The following is a 22,209-nucleotide window of genomic DNA, read 5'->3' as shown; positions in this document are numbered from 1 at the left end:
GATCACTTCCCTATGGCATTTAGTGACCCTTAAGGTCAATTTTGTCTAGTGTGCCTAAGAATGTTTGAGCGATCAATGGGGAAGAATAATCTAAATTTTTTCGATAGCAAGAATAGATCTAATTTAAGATAAGTCAACATATTTTTCAAAAAGACAATAATATTCATCTCTTTATATTAATGATATTAATGTCTACGTACAACTTAGCTTTGAAAGGCACCAGTAGGAAAGAGATAAGAGATAAAACCTCTGGCTTTGCCCAAAAATATATATGAAATATAAATGTTACATCAAATTTTTTTTGTAATTATATTCAATCTAATGAACTAGTTGAATTTTCTCTACATTTTATTGTCTCAAGCATTTTCTTTTGGTCTGACTCATGAACCTTCCAAAGAGTCTTATTATGTGGTTTTGCTCCATATTTGATCAAGTGGACATTTGACGCAACAAAAAGGTTCAAATAATGAAGAATATTCCCCTCTATTTTTCAATCCTTGAATAACCACAAGTTAGGGGTCTTCATAGAATATTGTCTAAGCCATGTATCGGTTATAACCACCACACCTATAGGGTACTATAAACCTTCACCATCTGTAATCGAGTGATCCAAAAAAAATTGTCTGAACACAATGACAAATAATAATCTACCTATTCTTCATTGTCTTTGGGTGAAATAATAGCAAAAACATGGCCTGCAGTGATAGATGTACATAATGTGCTCATTAATTTAGAAAATACTTAGGTAAAAGTTATAAAGCTACATATTGAATTTACATAAATATATATTTTACTAGGTTGCACTAGATCATACAAGTAGTCAAAGTCAATGGATGAATCCATCTTCAACATTTCTAATTCTCGTGGGGGGTGATAGGTGTCAATTGGGTCCAAAACCCATATATTTCATTTGTCCACCTATTTAGTCAACTCATACTCATCCCAATTTTTCTTTGCACATGATGGAAAAAATATGTCATTTTTCATGTGTGGGTACTCCATGAACTTGAATTAGAGCTTCTAAAAGAGTGCAACTCACTTCATCCTATTAGTGTACAACAATCCTCATATGGTACAATGTTAGTATTATCTAACAACCAAACAAATCTAGTAACTATAGACTTACCTTTCTTTCCTAGTCCCATTGTAGTGTTACATCACTAGATGATGGAATTTGCACCTCTCAATATTTTTGTTGGTGTAAATAATTATTCACTATTCACACTTACTTAAGTTTACTTAGGTTATGCATTATTTTAATATTTATTTATTTGTCACCTAGGAGTATGTGCACTCTTGTGAGCTATCATGTTGACAACACAAGAGTTCACACCTCTTTTATGCACATAGTGTCTACAACATCTCCACTTGAGATACACCTTGTCATTCTTATCCTCTCATCTAGAATGATGGATAAGACATGTGCTTAGTTGTCATGCTTATCTTATCCCTTGGCTCTTTCTAGAGACATTCTAGGTGCTTCCTAAGAGGCCTTTATATAGAGGCAATCCTAGTGTGTACATTCGTCATATACAATATAGAGTAATGTATGAGGACATACTCTAATCTATTGATCATACTCCTTTTTTGGTCTACAATTGTGCTTGTGTTTGAGTTCTACAATCTTGGGTGAATCTTGCTTTAAGGAAAATTCTTACATGGTAACAGAGCTCTTGGAGAATTTGTCTTCACATAGCCATTCAAGACCATCTTCTTGCTTCAACACCTTGGCCCAAATCTAGAGTATCGCAAAAATTGGGAGCATCTAGAACCAGATCTGCCCTTGCCATTGCATTTGGAACATCAATTCGATGAAAATTGGCTATAAAGTTGCCTACCCTAGGCCAAAGTCGATTGTGAGAAAATTTTTTTTTGCAAACTGGCACTCAAACAACTAATTTGCAGAATTGGTATGATCATTTTAGATCTGTACATTTAATTTTTAGATCTGCATTTTTTTTCATCTATATCTCTACTATTTTTCAAATTTCCATTATTTTCTAAAAAAAATTTGGCCATCAATCCATAAGAGAGATTTTTTGTAGGTGAAGATTGGTACTTTCTGGTGCAAATCAAAAAATTACATCACATTTAGAAGGTCAAAAAAAACCCAAATTGGATTTTGTTTCATCCAAATCAAACATCTAAGGCAAAATCTAGGGCCATTTGATTTTTGGAGGCATGATAGTGGCAATTCAAAAAAAATAACAACAGTAGTAATTTTCAAACAATGATATCTCTCTCATACGGGCTCCTTTTTATGAGCCATTTTTTTGTTTTAGAGTAGGATTTCATTATCTACACATTGGTGTAGGTGGTTTGAGATCTCTATTCCTAATTTTTTCTACAACTCACAAATCCCAATTTTTGCCACTTAAAATGCTTAGTATGGGATCATCTAAACTCCAAATGAAAGTGCATTTTTTTGTCTACTTTCTAGATTTGTAATCATATTATAGGTTCTATGGATAGAAATACTACTTTGAAAAATAGGCCCTAAATTTGCAAGTGGTTACCAATTGCCTAAATCATTCATTAGATGGGGTTCTTTGATTCTTTGGGGGTTCTTTGATTGATCTCATGGAGTCTTGTCAGATATGTTAGTCTAGTATTAGACCATAGTTGACAAAAAGGAACTATCACAAATGGAGTGCTTTGATACTTGATCATCTAAGAGACCATCAAGAATTGCTTCCTTATCTCTATTCATTACCACCACATTTTAATTGGACACATCTTGTGCACCTTCATCACTTTCTCTATAATAGTATGAGTAAGGAATCTTTTGCTCCTCTTAGAATGGCAAGTTTTCCTTATGATATTTGGATGTCTATTTGGAAAGCATATGGAGATCGATGTGTTCCTCCATCTTCGAAGGACATTCTACATTCAGTCACTTCAGCTATGGTTTCTTCAACTCCAAATAAGATCACACCTCTACATGCTCCTATTGCTCCTATTGATCTTGTTCCAACCACAGATACTTTATATTTAAGCAAGCAAGACCCTTTATGTCTTCCTACCTTACTTTCATGTGATGACTTCCTTCTAGACATTACACAGTTGTTTGTGGAGTCTCACATTGAAGATGTGGGAGATATCCTTGATGATATTCATCTTCTCTTTGAGGTAAATAATTCATCTATTACCATAGTGACCGATTCATTTACTTTAGCACAACAGGGTATACTTTGTCTTCTAGTTTTAGCCTCAGGTGATGACTTCTTGACTTACATTTCAAGTTTTTTTGTGGAGTCACACATTACAGACTTGGAAGATAGCCTTGATGATTTACATCTTCTCTTTGATGATGATGATCCTTCTACAGTTTTTTGAGGGCTCAGTCTAACCCTTATGTCCTGTTGGGACTGAAAATTGCATGTTTCATTTTTAGTCACATTTTGAAAATTTTGGAAAATCATGTCCTAAAGTGCCTTTTATGCATGTGGTCAGTTGGTAGCTTGAGGCCTAGATGGTGTTTGAGTGGCTTAACACCTTTCATTTGATATATTCATATGATCCACAATGTTATTTTGTCATCCCGAATCATTCTGTGAAGTCCCATTTTGAGCTAGTGTCAAAATTTGCAATTCTACCAAGTGTCAAATAGCGATCAGAGGCCCAGTTTGCATTTGAATATTTTTTACCTAGGAATGTTTCATGACTAGCCACTTTCGGGATGTTTAGTATGTATAACAAAGAACCTATGTTTCAATTTTTAAGTCATTTCAAATCTGTTTGACTAGGTTTTGCACCCCCCAAAGTTGGTCATTTATTGTTTTGTGCATTTGACTAGTTGTTCACAATTCTGGGAAGCCCTGTTCGACCAATCATATCTTTGACCCAGTTGACCCAAATGAAAAAATTATTTTTGCACTATGTTCTAGGGTTAAGACACTTCATATGTTTCAATTTTGAGATCATGTCGAATCCATTTGATCAGTTTGCTAACATGATAAAAAACCCAGTTTGCATTGTTTTGTTACGGCTAAGGTATCCAGATTGACCCATACCCCTATTCGGCATGTTATAACTTTGATCCTGTGATTGGCTAGCCTAAATGGATTGTACCATTGTGTTGTGTCCTAGAAAGACTTGAAGTATGCCAGTTCTTAAGTCATGATGAATCCATTTGCATACTTTCTTATGTCCGTACATTTCCCAAAAATCACTTTTTGACACATTTGCCAATTAAAATTTCCAATTGCCTATTTTCGAAAATTTGCCAAATGTGCCCTGTGATTCGTCATGAGCCCAAAACATGGAATTATATTCTCTTCATGGAAAAGGACTTATATCCTAGTTTTCAAAACCCCAAGTGATCAATAACCCAGTTTAGAATGCCGAACCCGAGCCCAGTTTATGTTTTTTGACATTGTTTGCCTGCAGAGTATTTGAAGTATGGATGTTTGGAAATTAAAATCTCTTGACTGGGAATCCATCATGGGTTGAAAATTTGCAGGGTGAAAGTATGTAGAATAGAGAATCAGTGGGTCAGATTTTAGAGCCTGGTCAGAGGTTTGGGTCAGTTTTTAAGGCCAGTCAACGGACCTCTTGGCACAAATTTGACAATTCATAGATAAATGGTAAAAATGAGTTCAGTTGATTTTTCAATGATGCAGTAAGGGTTAAATTCGAGCCTAATCAATGAAATATTCTTATTGAATCAAATTGGCAAAGTCAGTCGCCCGAAAACAAAATATTTTAGCCGGGCTACCATGTGCCCCGACTCTTATGATCAAGATATGGTTTTTTTACGCAGTCAAGGGCCATAAGCATTATTGTATTGCAAGGATTATTTAGTCTTAATGAAGGCCATTGTTTTAATAATGGGATAAAATTGAATTTTCCTATTACAGTGCAAATGTTGGACATGGATATCAGTGTATCTGAATGGTTAGTAACATCCATTTGAATCTAGATGCTAAGCTAACAATGGCTAAATATTCCTAATGGTCAATTGTATATTGATAAAAGATTAAATGGTTGAAACAAATCAAATTCAGAAAACAGGAGGCAATGTGTGAGGAAGGTAAATCAATGTGAAGCAATGAGTTTGTCCAGGGGTACCAGACCCATCAGAAGAAACAGTGACTCTCCTTAATATGGCTACACCTTTTTCATATATGAGATAGAACTAAGAAAACAAGCTTGTACAAGAAGGAAGTCATCTTTTCAAGCCGCAACATGCAAAGAAAAGAGGAGGCATTTCAAACTAGTCAATAAGAAGCATGCCACCATTATAAAGAGCATTCAGTACATATCACATAGCAAGGGGAAGTGTTTGTGAAGTTAACACACCGGTCAAATGTATGATGATCCCATGCTAAAGTAAGAAATGACCAGCTAATAAGCTACTTTCCATGTAGGGTTGAAGGAGGTTGCCTTGTAAGAGATCCACGCATTGGCAGGAAGGTTCATGCCAGGAACAAGGAAGCTCATGGTTTTTAAATGAAGAAAGTTGCCCACACTAAACCTAGAGTATACGTTAAAAATGAAAGACATCTTCAGCAAAAGCACTCACGCAGAGCAATAGCTCTTAGAATGAGGCGTTAAAGCAAGCAACTGGCTATGATAAGGATGAATTTCACATGCCACCAGAGGCAAATCCATCTACAGTGTTGAAAAAGGAAGCTAACAATATAGGGAGTAGGATAGTCATGCATTCGGCAAATGAGATCTCAATCCCAGGTCGCGCATATCACAAAAAGACTCGAGCCTCTAAAAGAACTTGTAGTTTGTAAAAATGCCCACAATGAAATAGAACACTTGCAAGGAAGGCACATAGAAAAAACCCCACGCTGTCAGAGAAATCCATGCCTAGCAACAGCAAATACTCAGGGAGATCACGCATTTTCCAAAAAAGAACAGGCAACATCAAATAAAGAAGGCGTTCTTTTTAAGGATGAAAGCTGTCATCAGTCAAGGAGGTGCCTCCAAAACCTTTATCCCACATTGGGTAGACAAGGTGGTTTGTAAACATTTATATACACTAGCACTCAATGTAAAGACTGTCTTTAAGACATTGCTCTTTGGAAGAGCAGAGACCATGTGCGTGGGTCTGTGAACCATGGTCGGCAGACCAGTTATAAATGCAGTCAAAGTATAATTTTAAATGAAAACACAAATCAAGAAGGATGACGTCAGTAGGAAAGGCGACCGAAAAATCCAAGAATCTGACACCTCGCTACTTCACCAGCCGAAAAATCTTGGCAACTTCGGCAAGCGAGATAACGAGGTCGCCAAAAAATTTCCAAATTTTGGCAAGAGTTAGAATGCCAAGTGAGTCCCGCCGAGAGACAAAAAACCAAGTAGTGCCAAGTGGCAGATGGTTGAGCAAGAAGGAGGTGATATGGCGAGATCGGGTCAGTTTCACTAAGATTGCGCCACGTGGCAGATCCGACGTTTCTCGTTAACTCGCCAAGCAAAAGATGCATGAGGTTTAATATAGCAAGGTAGCGATGATGACATGGCGTCAGTGACTAGGCAATGACTGTGCATTGAAGGAGCGAATAAGAAAGTGACACGTGTCATCCGGTCAAATTAGGTTGACCCCGAAATCAGAGGAGGGAAGAGAAATTCAGAAAAGAAAAATAATAAAAAAAAAAATATTTTTTATTATTCTCTTTCAAGTTGGACGTGAAATTTCTTTTTAAAATTTAAAGGTTTTAAATTTACAAGTTGTGACTTTAGAGATTGTTAAAAAAAATCTAAAGGATGTGTAGACCTGATATTCCTAGCAGAGGAGTCATTTTCAAAATGACTTTCAGGAGGTTTTCGAGAGGCCAAATAGGCGATGTTATATATCACTGGAATCGAGAGAAGATGAACTTTCCAATTTTGGAGTCAGTTTTTGCACAGGTATCAGTCAATTTGAGGTACAGGAGAATTTGTCTCAGATACCTGAATTGCAACAGTTTTTAGACCAAGAAGTTCAGTTGTGATTTTTGGCAAGTGAATAGCTCGAAAATGCGTAAAAGACAAGGAGAATTCAGTTGGGGGCATCTCTGAGTCAGTTAAAGAAAGTTTTATCAGCCTTTCGATGCAAATCAGATTTTAACAAATAAGGGATTTCATCATTTAGGAGGGGATATTTTGCAAAATCAGTTACAAGGCAATAATGAAATCAAAATCAAATCAGATGGGATGAAAGAAGAAAGAGGTTACTCAGTTGCACAGGATTGAATTTCAAGTTGACACTTGTTGTTTTCATAACAGATCCAGGAATTCTTTCTCTTCTATATCTTTCTTTCTCTGATACTTTGTAAGGGTCCAATTTCTGGGAAGAAAAAGTTCATTGCTGTAATACCATTTGGGATTCCAGTTTTTGCACTGTGAGACCATTGGTTCCAGTATTTTGACATGTTTCCATGACTGTGACACCATTTTCTTCAGCATAACTCTCATGTGAACAGCATTGTAGAGATAATATAGATAGTTCTGAGATATTAGGTTGTTTCATGTTTTGATTTTATGCATCTGAATGTATAGTTTCAAGGAAAGGAATACATATGAGCAACAATTTCACTAGTTTTGTTCTGGTTCTTGTCTCCTGTCTCAGCAATCTGTAAGTCTTATGTGGTTTTGGAACAAAGATTTGAGACCCATTTGCATCCCTTTTAGGTTGTATGTTTGATGTATTTTGCTGTTGGACCAAAGGGCCAAGTAAATGCTGAATATGTTTAAACAAGGTTATTGGTTGTTTGAGAAGGATATTTTGTGAGAATGAGACTTGAATAAACACTAATTTTTGAATCACAAGGTGGTTGGATAGATATGATGTCTGGGTATATGAGATACACCTTGATGTCACAGATGTATGTTTTGAATTCATGGAATTCCCCAATGGATTAGGCGCTGATCAATTATAGGATCACTGGTTATACTGTTGCATTTTTGAGGTTTTGTTGAATCAACATCTTTAATCAAATGAATTTCCCTTTCATGTTGAAGAGCTATAAATAAAATGCCCTCACTCAGCTTATGAATTTCATTGTTTTGCATCTAGCTACTGCAGATATATGTTATTTCATAAGTTATTAGGAGAAATAAGGGTTTCTATCTGCTTTGTATTAGATTCAGTGTCTGCTTTTATAACTGGTACCATATAAGGAATCTATAGGTTCACCCGCCTAGGTTTTGCAGAGCCTAAAGTGCAGAAGGAGTATAGCCTTATAGTTGGCCTGGTGTCTGAATGGATGTGTTGATAATGGGAGTTAGCTGCCCCTAGATGCATCTTGTTCTCATCAGGGTAATTGGAAATGGGTAACATTTTCAAACACCAACAAAATGGCGACTTTGCTGGGGAAATGTATTGAATCAGAGGTAAGACAAACCTTGAGAATTTAAAACAAGAGATTCAATACACCAGAAGAAGTGCATAAAAAATTTGCAACAGTAGGTTATCTGATGTGTTTTCCAGGTCTCTTACTCAAAGATCATGCACCCCAGTTAAGCTTTATTCATGGACAGCAGTAGGTTGTAAAACTGGATAAAAATTGTGTTCTATGACTGTCATAAGTCTATCTTCAATCAGTTCAGTTTTTGCAAATACTGTTGAGAAAGTTTCAGAGTCAAGAATTGATTTATAAAGTATATTTTCTTTCCAAGATAATAGTGATCTGCAAATTTCTCCTACATTGAAGGTCTGGTTCAGATTTGTCAAGTGACAAATTATGTTTTATTTCTCACAAAGTGTGAGTGGCGACTCTCAAATCTCTGTACCAGTTTGTTCCTAGTTGTTTTCGTTGCAAAATGTTGAAGGGTTTTAAGTTGTATGGGTAGATCTAAAGTTTTTGATAATTTCTTGAAAGGAAGTTTTAAATTCTTGATAAGTTTTAAAGTGCTGTTTGAAATCTACTATTATAAAGAAATTGAAATGTAAAAGTAGATCACAACAATGATTATTTTATTCCTCTTGCAAAGAGGTGGTGACTCTACAAAGTTTGATCAGTGGTGTGAAGGAATTCCAGTCTTGCACCTGTGCCAAATCAGCAGATCGAAGTTCAACATCAGCATTGGAGGTATTTTGATTTTCATGCTTCTTTTCATGGAAGTCATGTGTTTAAAAAAGTTGCCTCTATTCAGTGATTTTCAGCACTAGAAAGAAGAGGTAGAAATTTTATTTTATAATGGAATCAGATCTGAGATTAGGTTGCCAAATTCTGAGAGTCTAGAAACTGTGAATAATAACATTGCTATGTTGAATACAATGGTTTACAAAAGGATTATCAATATTATAAGAACTGAAGTAGGTAGTACTCAAGGTCTAAGTGTCGAACAATGTTATTTAAGGCTTAAGTCAGTAATCAATAAGATGCCTTTTCATTGTAGACTTGAGGAATCTTCACTACCTAGTGTTTTCCTTGATGTTCTAGTACCCGATTCAGTCAATTGGCCAGCACCTATAAGATTACAAAAGTTCTTACAATTTGAAAGATACATTCAGGAGATGGAAGATGATGATTATAGATTTCATATTATGTCTCTCGATGATAATGAGTGTGCTGAAAGCCAAGGTAGTAATGAATACAATGAGTCCATAGAGCAAGATAATCTGTCTTCCGATTGTGAAGAGGTGGATTCAAATGTTAATGAATCAGGTAATAGAGATCAGCATGAAAATGATGGATATAAAACAGAAGATAAATTAAGTTATAGTATATATGAAGTTGAAGAAAGTTGTAACAACAGTAGATCCAGTGATTGCCATGATAAGAAAGAATGTTGTAATAATTCTAATTTTCCAGATTGTTACACTAAGGATCCTGCTATTGTAAGTTCTTCATGTTATCCAAATGACAATCACAGCTAGGAGAAGATTTGTGGGGCAATCTTCTTGAGTTCTAATGAAATCTCTATTTTGTTGGCTCATGAGTTTGAAAAGCACGTAAGTATCTCTAAGGATCTTCATATTTTCTCTCATAATACTTTTTCATTCAGTCAAATCAATTCCCCAAAGTTTGATGTGGAAAAAGAGGTAGAATCCGAACAATCTTTGTTAGACTTTGGAGGTGTAGGTGACAGTTCCTCAAATGTCTTTGCACATGACGATTTGTTGGATGTAGAGAATGTTAATAAAGGGAAGGTTAATGTTGTTTCGGGTTCTTTTCATGTTGATGTTGCCGAACATTGTTTTGATTTTTCATATGATGAGGAGGAAAATAGTGAAAGTTGTCAATCAGATTATAGATTATCTTCATGTTCTAATAAGTCTTTTGAAGATGAGTTCAAGGTGTATTCTGACATTCAATATTCTGACATTCAAATTAATGAAGAAAATGATAGTGATCAGCATAGTCTAGATCAACACTTTTAGAATGAATTTTCATATATGGTTACTAATCAATGTTTTGAGTGTGAAGAGGTTTCAGCAAAGGATAAATCTGATTCAAAGAGTAACATGGTTGCAAGTAGGCAACGATCAGATTTCACATACTCTTCATTTATGGAGGCACAAGGTGAGTTACAATCTGCTCCATGTAACTCGTTGAATGAAGTTGAATATGAGCACTTTGTTTTTCCAGTTGAAAGAATCCATGATTCAATCAGTAGTGATCAGTTTCAGTTTGATATCAGTTATTATGGTCATGCTGATCCATTTTTTCATAGTGGGCAAGATGAAGAAAGTATGTTTCATTTTTATATGCACTATGAAGATGATGATAGCAGTTTTGTTTTGCCTAACGAAGTAATTGAAAGTGTTGATATGATGGGTGAAACAAATAAGAATGAGAGTTTCAGTTTGCCTCAGGTAAATGTAAATGAAAATAAGGTGTATGACAGAGGTAAAGAGTTTTGAAACTTTTCGGTGGCTTGGGGCCATCTCTTGTACATAGTTAAGAGTAGTTTTCCTGTTTTCAATAAAGCTGTTCGAGAGAGTTTTGCTGTTCAGTTGTGTGGTCTGCTTCTCCCAGAGATCTAAATCCTTTTCATGCCCGCAAGGGGCATGCATCCCCAGATAGAGCCACTGTTGGGACTAAAAATTGCATGCTTCATTTTTAGTCACATTTTGAAAATTTTGGAAAATCATGTCATAAAGTGCCTTTTATGCATGTGGTCAGTTGGTAGCTTGAGGCCTAGATGGTGTTTGAGTGGCTTAACACCTTTCATTTGACATATGCATATGATCCACAATGTTATTTTCTCATCCCGAATCATTCTGTGAAATCCCATTTTGAGCTAGTGTCAAAATTTGCAATTCTACCAAGTGTCAAATAGCGATCAGAGGCCCAGTTTGCATTTGAATATTTTTTACCTAGGAATGTGTCATGACTAGCCACTTTGGGGATGTTTATTATGTATAACAAATAACCTATGTTTCAATTTTCAAGTTATTTCAAATTCGTTTGACTAGGTTTTGCACCCCCCAAAGTTGGTCATTTACTGTTTTGTGCATTTGACTAGTTCTTCACAATTCTGGTAAGCCCTGTTCGACCAATCATATCTTTGACCCAGTTGACCCAAATAAAAAAATTATTTTTACATTCTATTTTACGGGTAAGAGACTTCATATGTTCCAATTTTGAGATCATGTTGAATCCATTTGATCAGTTTGCTAACATGATAAAAAACTCAGTTTGCATTGTTTTGTTACGGCTAAGGTATCCAGATTGACCCGTACCCCTGTTCGGTATGTTATAACTTTGATCCTGTGATTGGCTAGCCTAAATGGATTATACCATTGTGTTGTGTCCTAGAAATCCTTGAAGTATGCCAGTTCTTAAGTCATGATGAATCCATTTGCATACTTTCTTATGTCCGTACATTTCCCGAAAAATCACTTTTTGACACATTTGCCAGTTAAAATTTCCAACTGCCTATTTTCGAAAATTCGCCAAATGTACCCTGTGATTCGTCATGAGCCCAAAACATGGAATTATATTCTCTTCATGGCAAAGAACTTATATCCTAGTTTTCAAAACCCCAAGTGATCAATAACCCAGTTTAGAATGCCGAACCCGAGCTCAGTTTATGTTTTTTGACATTGTTTGCCTACAGAGTATTTGAAGTATGGATGTTCGGCAATTAAAACCTCTTGACTGGGAATCCATCATGGGTTGAAAATTTGCAGGGTGAAAGTATGCAGAATAGAGAATCAATGGGCTAGATTTTAGAGCCTGGTCAGAGGTTTGGGTCAGTTTTTAAGGCCAGTCAACGGACCTCTTAGCACAAATTTGACAATTCACAGATAAATGGTAAAATGAGTTCAGTTGATTTTTCAATGATGCAGTAAGGGTTAAATTTGAGCCTAATCAATTAAATATGCTTATTGAATCAAATTGGCAAAGTCAGTTGCCCGAAAACAAAATTTTTTAGCCGGGCTACCATGTGCCCCGACTCTTATGATCAAGATATGGTTTTTTTACGCAATCAAGGGCCATAAGCATTATTGTATTGCAAGGATTATTCAGTCTTAATGAAGGCCATTGTTTTAATAATGGGATAAAATTGAATTTTCCTATTACAGTGCAAATGTTGGACATGGATATCAGTGTATCCGAATGGTTAGTAACATCCATTTGAATCTAGATGCTAAGCTAACAATGGCTAAATATTCCTAATGGTCAATTGTATATTGATAAAAGATTAAATGGTTGAAACAAATCAAATTCAGAAAACAGGAGGCAATGTGTGAGGAAGGTAAATCAATGTGAAGCAATGAGTTTGTCCAGGGGTACCAGACCCATCAGAAGAAACAGTGACTCTCCTTAATATGGCTACACCTTTTTCATATATGAGATAGAACTAAGAAAACAAGCTTGTACAAGAAGGAAGTCATCTTTTCAAGCCGCAACATGCAAAGAAAAGAGGAGCCATTTCAAACTAGTCAATAAGAAGCATGCCACCATTATAAAGAGCATTCAATACATATCACATAGCAAGGGGAAGTGTTTGTGAAGTTAACACACCGGTCAAATGTATGATGATCCCATGCTAAAGTAAGAAATGACCAGCTGATAAGCTACTTTCCATGCAGGGTTGAAGGAGGTTGCCTTGTAAGAGATCCACGCATTGGCAGGAAGGTTCATGCTAGGAACAAGGAAACTCATGGTTTTAAAATGAAGAAAGCTGCCCACACTAAAGCTAGAGTATACGTTAAAAATGAAAGACGTCTTCAGCAAAAGCACTCACGCAGAGCAACAACTCTTAGAATGAGGCATTAAAGCAAGCAACCAGCTATGATAAGGATGAAGTTCACATGCCACCAGAGGCAAATCCATCCACAGTGTTAAAAAGGAAGCCGCCAGTATAGGGAGTAGGATAGTCATGCATTCAGCAAATGAGATCTCAATCCCAGGCCGCCCATATCATAGAAAGACTCGAGCCTCTAAAAGAAGTTGTAGTTTGTAAAAATGCCCACAATGAAACAGAGCACTTGCAAGGAAGGCACATAGAAAAAACCCCTCGCTGTCAGAGAAATCCACGCCTAGCAATAGCAAATACTCAAGGAGATCACGCATTTTCCAAACAAGAACAGGCAACATCAAATAAAGAAGGTGTTCTTTTTTAAGGATGAAAGCTGTCATCAGTCAAGGAGGTGCCTCCAAAACCTTTATCCCACATTGGGTAGACAAGGCGGTTTGTAAACATTTATATACACTAGCACTCAATGTAAAGACTGTCTTTAAGACATCGCTCTTTGGAAGAGTAGAGACCATGTGCGTGGGTCCATGAAACATGGTCGGTAGGCCAGTTATAAATGCAATCAAAGTATAATTTAAAACAAAAACATAGTCCAAGCAGGATGACGTCAGCAGGAAAGGCAACTGAAAAATCCAAGAATCCGGCACCTCGCTACTTCGCCAGCCGAAAAATCTTGGCAACTCCAGCTAGCGAGATAGCGAGGTCGCCGAAAAATTTTCAAATTTTGGCAAGAGTTAGAATGCCAAGTGGGTCCCGCTCGGAGACAACAAACCAAGTAGTGCCAAGTGGAAGATGGTTGAGCAAGCAGGAGGTGATATGGCGAGATCGGGTCAGTTGCACTGAGATTGCGCCACGTGGCAGATCTGATGTTTCTCGTTAACTCGCCAAGCAAAAGATGCATGAGGTTTAATATAGCAAGGTAGCGACGATGATGTGGCATTAGTGACTAGGCAATGACTGTGCATTGAAGGAGTGAATAAGAAAGTGACACATGTGATCCGGTCAAATTAGGTTGACCCCAAAATCAGAGGAGGGAAGAGAAATTCAGAAAAGAAAAATAATAATTTTTTTTTTTTTTTATTATTCTCTTTCAAGTTGGACGTGAAATTTCTTTTTAAAATTTAAAGATTTTAAATTTACAAGTTGTGACTCTAGAGATTGTTAAAAAAAATCTAAAGGATGTGCAGACCTGATATTCCTAGCAGAGGAGTCATTTTCAAAATGACTTTCAGGAGGTTTCCGAGAGGCCAAATAGGCAATGTTATATATCGCCAGAATCAGGAGAAGATGAAATTTCCGATTTTGGAGTCAATTTTTGCACAGATTTCAGTCAATTTGAGGTGTAGGAGGATTTGTCTCAGATACCTGAATTGCAACAGTTTTTAGACCAAGAAGTTCAGTTGTGATTTTTGGCAAGTTAATAGCTCAAAAATGTGTAGAAGACAAGGAGAATTCAGTTGGGGGCATCTCTGAGTCAGTTAAAGCAAGTTTTATCAGCCTTTTGATGCAAATCAGATTTTAACAAATAAGGGATTTCATCATTCAGGAGGGGATATTTTGCAAAATCAATTACAAGGCAATAATGAAATCAAAATCAAATCAGATGGGATGAAAGAAGAAAGAGGTTACTTAGTTGCACAGGATTGAATTTCAAGTGGACACTTGTTGTTTTCATAATAGATCCAGGAATTCTTTCTCTTCTATATCTTTCTTTCTCTGATAATTTGTAAGGGTCCAGTTTCTGGGAAGAAAAAGTTCATTGCTGTGATACCATTTGGGATTCCATTTTTTGCACTGTGAGACCATTGGTTCTAGTATTTTGACATGTTTCCATGACTGTGACACCATTTTCTTCAGCATAACTCTCATGTGAACAACATTGTAGAGATAATATAGATAGTTCTGAGATATTAGGTTGTTTCATGTTTTGATTTTGTGCATCTAAATGTATAGTTTCAAGGAAAGGAATACATATGAGCAACAATTTCACTAGTTTTGTTCTGGTTCTTGTCTCCTGTCTGAGCAATCTGTAAATCTTATGTGGTTTTGGAACAAAGATTTGAGACCCGTTTGCATCCCTTTCAGGTTGTATGTTTGATGTATTTTGCTATTGGACCAAAGGGCCAAGTAAATGCTCAATATGTTTAAACAAGGTTACTGGTTGTTTGAGAAGGATATTTTGTGAGAATGAGACCTGAATGAACACTGATGTCTGAATCACAAGGTGGTTGGATAGATCTGATGTCTGGGTATATGAGATATGCCCTGATGTCACAGATATATGTTTTGAATTCATGGAATTGGCCAATGGATTAGGCATTGATCAGTTATAGGATCACTGGTTATACTGTTGCATTTTTGAGGTTTTGTTGAATCAACATCTTTAATCAAATGAATTTCTATTTCATGTTGAAGAGCTATAAACAGAATGCCCTCACTCAGCCTATGAATTTCATTGTTTTGCATCTAGCTACTGCAGATATATGTTATTTCATAAGTTATTAGGAGAAATAAGGGTTTCTATCTGCTTTGTATTAGATTCAGTGTATGCTTTGATAACTGGTACCATATAAGGAATCTATAGGTTCACCCGCCTAGGTTTTGCAGAGCCTGAAGTGCAGAAGGAGTATAGCCTTATAGTTGGCCTGGTGTCTGAATGGATGTGTTGATAATGGGAGTTAGCTGCCCCTAGATGCATCTTGTTCTCATCAGGGTAATTGGAAATGGGTAACATTTTCAAACACCAACATGTCCATTCTCTACATGATTGATCTTTATAGGTTGACATGATTGTGGATCCTTATGAACAATAGTTGTCAGAGGTCTCTTTATCAGTTGAGAAGATAGTTGGTTCATTGGAACAAGTTCAATAGAAATCCTTACTATTGTGGTATCCACAACACATGCCCCATTCCTCACTAGGAATGGGGACCCCCTACTTTTTCAAACTCCTAAACTCATACTTTGAGAGTCGGGAGAAGAATTCTCGGTTAAATAAGTTAGAGTCAAAAAGTCAATAAGTTAAAAAAATAAAAATAAAAATAAAAAAATCAATAAAAAAGTTATTCAAAATATATATATATATATATATATATATATAAAATATAAAATATAAAATCTCGCGCGCGTAGCATGCGTGCATGCAAAGAAAAGGAGGAAGGGAAGTTATAAAAACCCCCTCCCCCCCTTGTTTTTTTATTATTTGATGTTGAAGAAGTAGAGCTGAGGAGGGAAAGGTATGGAAACCTTCCTCCCCCCTCCTTTCAGGTAGTCCTAGCACTCGTGCGCTTGCACAACCAAAAGAGGAAGCGCACAGTGTGATGCTGCGCGCGCCCTTTTGGATGCGTGAGCGTCGCATCATCGCGGCACCCTTCTAGGCAGTGCGCATGTCACACCACCACGACACCCTTATGGGCTACACGGCAACTATTGCTGCTATGCCATTTTGGATGCATGGTGGTGCAGTGCTGCGTGCACCTCCTGGGCTGCATGCGATCGCAGCTACGCGCCCCTTTTGGGTTGTGGGGCAGCCACTACTACTGTGCCCTTTTGGACGGGTGGTGGTGTAGTGTTGCATGAGCCTCCTAGGCTACGCATGACCACCATTGCACATGCATTCTGAGCCATGCAGCAGCTGTTGCCACCGCACCCTTTTGGATGTGCAGCGGCAGGGCGCTACGTGCGCCTCCTGGGACGCACGTGGTCCCCGCTGCATGTGCCTTCTAGGCCATGCTTAGCCGTCACCATGTGCCCTTCTAGATGCATGCACGTGCGGCCCTTGCCACACCCTTTTGAGCGTGCATGCACATGGCCGCCATGCCGCCATGCCGTTTGGGCCACCACTGTTATTATGCAATAAAATTATGCTTTTGGTGCTAGCATTTGGAGTGTAGTTATCTTGCCTGAATGTGTCATTGTTTTGTGGATTTTATTCATGATATTGTGATTGAACCAAAGGTTTATTGCATTGTTTCTAGTTGTGCGATCTTTTAGTTTTGGTGTTTGCTACAGATGTATGAATTTTGTTAACGTAACGAGCTTGAGAAGAAATCACCCAATTGTGTCTACATAGCTTTTTGTCTTGCATAAGCACACTTTTTGTGGCCTTGCAATTTGATGAAGAGTGAAACATCATTCGATTTGTTAAAGATTCTCACCGAAGATTGCATCACTAGATTCTAGGAAGCGCTACTCACGTTTTCATTGGTTTCCTACTTATTTCTTCAAAAGTTTAATTCACAGTGTGTTGTATTCTGTAGCTTATGTCCGTTTAGTGATTTCACTTTCAAGTTATTTGATTTCATATTAATTTCTTTCAGTTTCATTATTTTCTTTGCTAACCCCCCCTGTTAGGATAGGACCTCATAGTAGCTGCATTGTTAGAATTGCATTCATTGAAAAGAAGAAAATACAAAAAATATTGTTCTTTTTGTATGATATTTTGAGACAGCGAACAGATTTTACTTGATTCCAAGGTAAAAGAGTTTTTGGAACCAGCAAAGGCCTCCTCGTGAACATTCACATTTATCTTCTACTGAGAAGATTTTGGTATGTCGCAAGCCAAACACTGAACCTTGGAGTGGATCCTTAAAAAGATTTCCTTTTCAAGAGAGGAATTACACTATGGATTCCTGCCATTAACTTCGTGCAAAATGAACGCCCAAAAGAAGTGGTGCTAGAAGGAGGGCCTACAAAGAACCTATTATTGGAAACAAGAAAGATTTTGATAATTTTTCAAGAATTTTGCACCCTTGCAATAATCTACACTGCGTAAAAAGTTCAGAAATCACTTCTAAATTTTTTAGAAATTCAGGTCTGTAGCTCCACAAATCCATAGCTCTGCAGATCCGCAGGTCCGTAGGTCCGCAAGTCTGTAGATCCACAGGTCTATAGCTCCATAGGTCCAAAAAAATCTATGGTGCACAAAATTTAGAAGAAGTGAGGAAGTGTACTTCTACAAAGGTGCGCTTTTCCTAGAATTGATACAAGTTGGAAGATATTGATCCTAGATCCCCATTCCAACGAACATTAAGATCTTCACCAAGTGCCCAAGAATTTCTAGAGCTTACTTATTTTTGTAAGCCACGTAGTGATAGAGGAATGCCTCGAATTCAACCACTTCCATTCAACATTTCATCATCTTCTTCTACTCCACCACCCATTCAACCACCAGGTGGACCTCCACATATTCCTGCAACACTCTCATCACCATTCTAGCCACCTTTAGGCCCACAAAATCCTTTGATGGCCCTTTTTGCAAATGTAGTTGATTCACCCCTTAGCTTGAGAGGTGCCCTCCATGACCTCCCCAAGAACCCTGAGAAATTTTGTACAAGGTTTATTTATAGAGAAACAAGAACCACCAAAGATCATGTCAAGATTTTTAAGGAAATTTGTAATTGGAAGCAAATTGCTAATGAAGATGTGGTTCTTCGTTTATTCCCCTGGGAAATTTCCTTCAATTGGTACATAAACCTACCACCGGGATGTATTGGAGATTGGGACACTTTTGAAAAATCATTTTTGGAACAATTCAAAACATTCATCAATCCAACAGTGATACATCAACAATTCATATCAATAAAAAGGGACCCAGCTGAAACAGTTTCATGCTTCAATCATCGTTTTCATATGGCCTACCGCAAGTTGGAAACAACATACACAATTTTGGTTGAAGGTGCCATCCAATTTTATTTCAATGCCATGGATCCTCTTACTGCGATTTTTTTGAGAAGACTTCCTACAACAAATATTTACACATTGGACAAAGTCTTTGCAGAAGCAATCACGTTCACAAAGCAAGCTAATCCTAATGGAGGAGGAATGATGCTTCCTACGCAAACATCTCCTACCATGCCAATAGTTCCTATGGGAGAACCAAATGTACCTAGTCAATTCATACCTATGAACCCAGTTCCATTGCAGCAGGTACCCACTCCACAAACTCAAGCAATAACATATCTAGGGTATAAGCCCCTGAAAATAGCCTTCTTTGAACAAAAGGCAATGGTTCCTATGGAAGCAAATAACAATCTCCTTTCAGAAGTTGGTCGGATGAAGAAAACCATGTCACAAATGAACAATGAATTGACTCATCGTAGATTGTCTCAAGGACAAAGTAACAACTTCTAGAGAAATAATGTTGGCCCCTACAACAACAATTTTGGTTAGAATTACAACACGAACTTCAACAATAACGGTAACAACAACGTAGGAAATAACAGGGGAGGAAACAACTTCAACCCTCCTAATTGAAAAAATGGCTTCCAAAGACAAAACTGACAATGGAACACTAGACCAAATAATGGAAGCATTCCTACTAATAACAACAAAATTTAGTATGCTGACATTAATTAGTATGATGATGGCCAAAATATGCCTAGCAATGATGGTGTGTACTACAATGGTAATCAGGATGTGAATCAAAACCCACCAATGAATGATAATCTTCCTCCTATTCAATTCAATGAAATGCTATTAGAATCTTATGATTCTACACAGAATGTACAAGTGGAACAACAGGCAAGTGAAGGATTCTCATTCCCTTTTAGTCAAGAACCTGATCTTTAACACGATGAGATGTTTGCCTTTAGAAATGATAATGGAAACACATATAATCTCAGAAACAAAAAGGATCCCTTGACTGATGGAATTCCTCCTAGTTTGCAACCAACCCCACCTGATCCTAGAGCAAGCAAAAATCTACCACCGGTAAGGCCAGCCCAAGGAGGACCGCAGTATCAAAATCAATTGAACATACCAACAATACTGAAGAACCCTTCTTGGTCTACTAAAAAATATAATGCGGTTGAAGACCTGAAGAAAACAAAAGCCAATATATCCATGTTCGACATGTTGCAGAATTGTCCACAACAAACAGAAGCACTCATGAAGACGTTGGATAATACAAAGGTTTCCCATAACATGAATAATGTCCCTCAAAAGATGGTGTCATAACAAGTAAATGCTGCAAAAGCAATGCCCACTATGTTCAAGGACAAAGTCGAGGTACCCCCATTTTTGTTGAGCATAAGGATATATGGAAAGAATCTTCACAATTTTCTTATTGATACAGGAGCTTCGTGTAATGTGATGACATTATCAATAGCTCAAAGGTTAGGAGTTAATCCTCAACCCTCTAACCGAGTGGTAATACAGTTGGATAAAGCAGAGATAAAAGTCATTGGAGTATTGAAAGATGTGCAAATACAACTAATAGTTGATCCTTGGATCGAGGATATTGTTGACATACATGTGGTGGACATCCCAGAAACATACAGATTAATCCTAAGCAAAGAATGGACAAAATGTCTTAGAGGATGGTTCTCTACAAATTTTACTCAATTATGGTTTCCATGGAAAGGTTTGAACAATCAAATCAAGATAGATGCTGAGCCCAAATTGAAAACAGTGATCATAGATTACAATGCCCCAAATGAGGTAGCATTCTTACAATCTAACTTGGGTTCGTACAAGGTAATGGAATTGAACATGGTTCCAAACAAGACATCTTAAGACCAAAATGAAGAGCCTAAGGTGTCGATACCCAAAAGTGAGACCGTGAAACAATTCATAAAAAGTATGGTGACTAATCTACAGTGTTTGGGAGAGGAAGCTGACCCTAGTATCCTCCTCCTTCTAGGATTTTTTTAGTTACACAAAGTTAGTCATTCAGAGTTTGAATGTTCAACATGTCAAGAAGCAATAGCAAAGGTTTTGACACAAATAATGGGAAACAAGAGTACAAATACTGCAAGTGATAGAATTGTTGGAAGTCAAGATTTAGTGAATTCATCCAACCTTATTGAACAAACTAAAGAGGAAAGTGAAGACCTAAATTTATCCTACAGCGATACCTCTTCAGATGGTGGAGGTTTATGTTCTCCTCCCCCTAGGATGATTAAAGCTCAGAGAAGAAGATGATATGTTCAAGGTAAAGGATGGACCTTAGTAGTCATTCATCCTGAACCTAAAGTTGAACAAATCACTATGCTAATAGGGGAAATTTAGGAGAAGCAAGAAAAACACACTCTTCCTCTATCCATGGGGTATGAAGGAGATTCATCAAGCCCTACATGAGAAAAGTTACAATGGGTGCCCAAGAAATAGTCATTCAAGGCTCAAGTAAAAGAAAAGTTAAGGACAAATAAGCACAAAGTCAGGAAACCCAAGGAAAATGCAGTTTGGACACTCCACTTTGATGGTTCTAGATGTAAATTAGGAGCCAGTGCAGGTATTGAACTAATCAACCCAAAAGGTAGGTCTTTCTATGCTGCATATCGATTTCAGTTTAGATGTACTAATAATGGTGCATAATACAAAGCCTTGATTCGAGGACTTCTCTTTGCATTGGAAAAAGGAGTCACTGCTCTTATAATTGAAGGGGATTCTCAATTGGTGATAAGACAAGTAAAATCCATATACTCATGCAATGACAAAAGATTAATCACTTACAGGAAAAGGCTATGGGATATAATGGATGACTTTGAAGCTCTGAACATCAAATCCATTCCAAGAAGAAAGATTGTGGTAGCAGACACCCTTGCTATTTCAGCCAGTGCTTTGCAACTAGTAGAAAGAATGAAGTTGGAAAGATTCTTAGTTGAATTAGTTGTTGTTCCTGCCATTCCTGGCAATATCACAAACTTTCAGGTCTTTCAAGATGATCAACATATACTCCAGTTTATTATGTGCAGTCACCATTTCCAAGGACAAGAGATTGATGATACACCTGAAGACAAGCTTGAAGATGATGAGCTTGAGGATGATGATGGAATCCTTAATTTGAAAACCAATAGCATTTCGAAAGGGATGGTTGAACTTCAACGCATCTTCGACTGTGACGAATCAGCACTCAATAGAAGGGAAACTCAAGAGAAAGGAATTGAAGAATGTGACTCATACAATTTAGGTACTAATGAAGAACCAAAAATGGTGCAAATAGGAAACACATGCAATCAAAAGGAACAAGATGACATGCTCAATTTACTCACCGTGTATAAAGATGTTATTTCTTGGAGCTATGAAGAGTTAAAGACTTATGATCCTGAGATTATCGCACAT

The 22,209-nt window shown here is 37.2% G+C and overlaps 1 protein-coding gene across 1 annotated transcript in view; it reads left to right on the top strand.

Moving 5' to 3' along the window:
* The window catches only part of LOC149567485 (disease resistance protein Roq1-like), a 139,980-nt gene extending 126,814 nt beyond the window's left edge, over window positions 1-13,166 (top strand). Inside the window, exon 4 of the mRNA XM_089816641.1 lies at window positions 12,980-13,166. Coding sequence (XP_089672767.1) covers window positions 12,980-13,166 — 187 coding nt within the window. The remainder of the gene's footprint in view (window positions 1-12,979) is intronic.
* Window positions 13,167-22,209: the final 9,043 nt, after the last annotated feature.

This window comes from Cupressus sempervirens, chromosome 3, assembly GCF_028749045.1.
Source record: "Cupressus sempervirens isolate cs-2001-9-10 chromosome 3, ASM2874904v1, whole genome shotgun sequence".
In the NCBI taxonomy this organism is placed as follows: Eukaryota; Viridiplantae; Streptophyta; class Pinopsida; order Cupressales; family Cupressaceae; genus Cupressus; species Cupressus sempervirens.
Note: the sequence above shows the minus strand (reverse complement) of the source record. Positions and strands in the feature narration are given on the sequence as shown.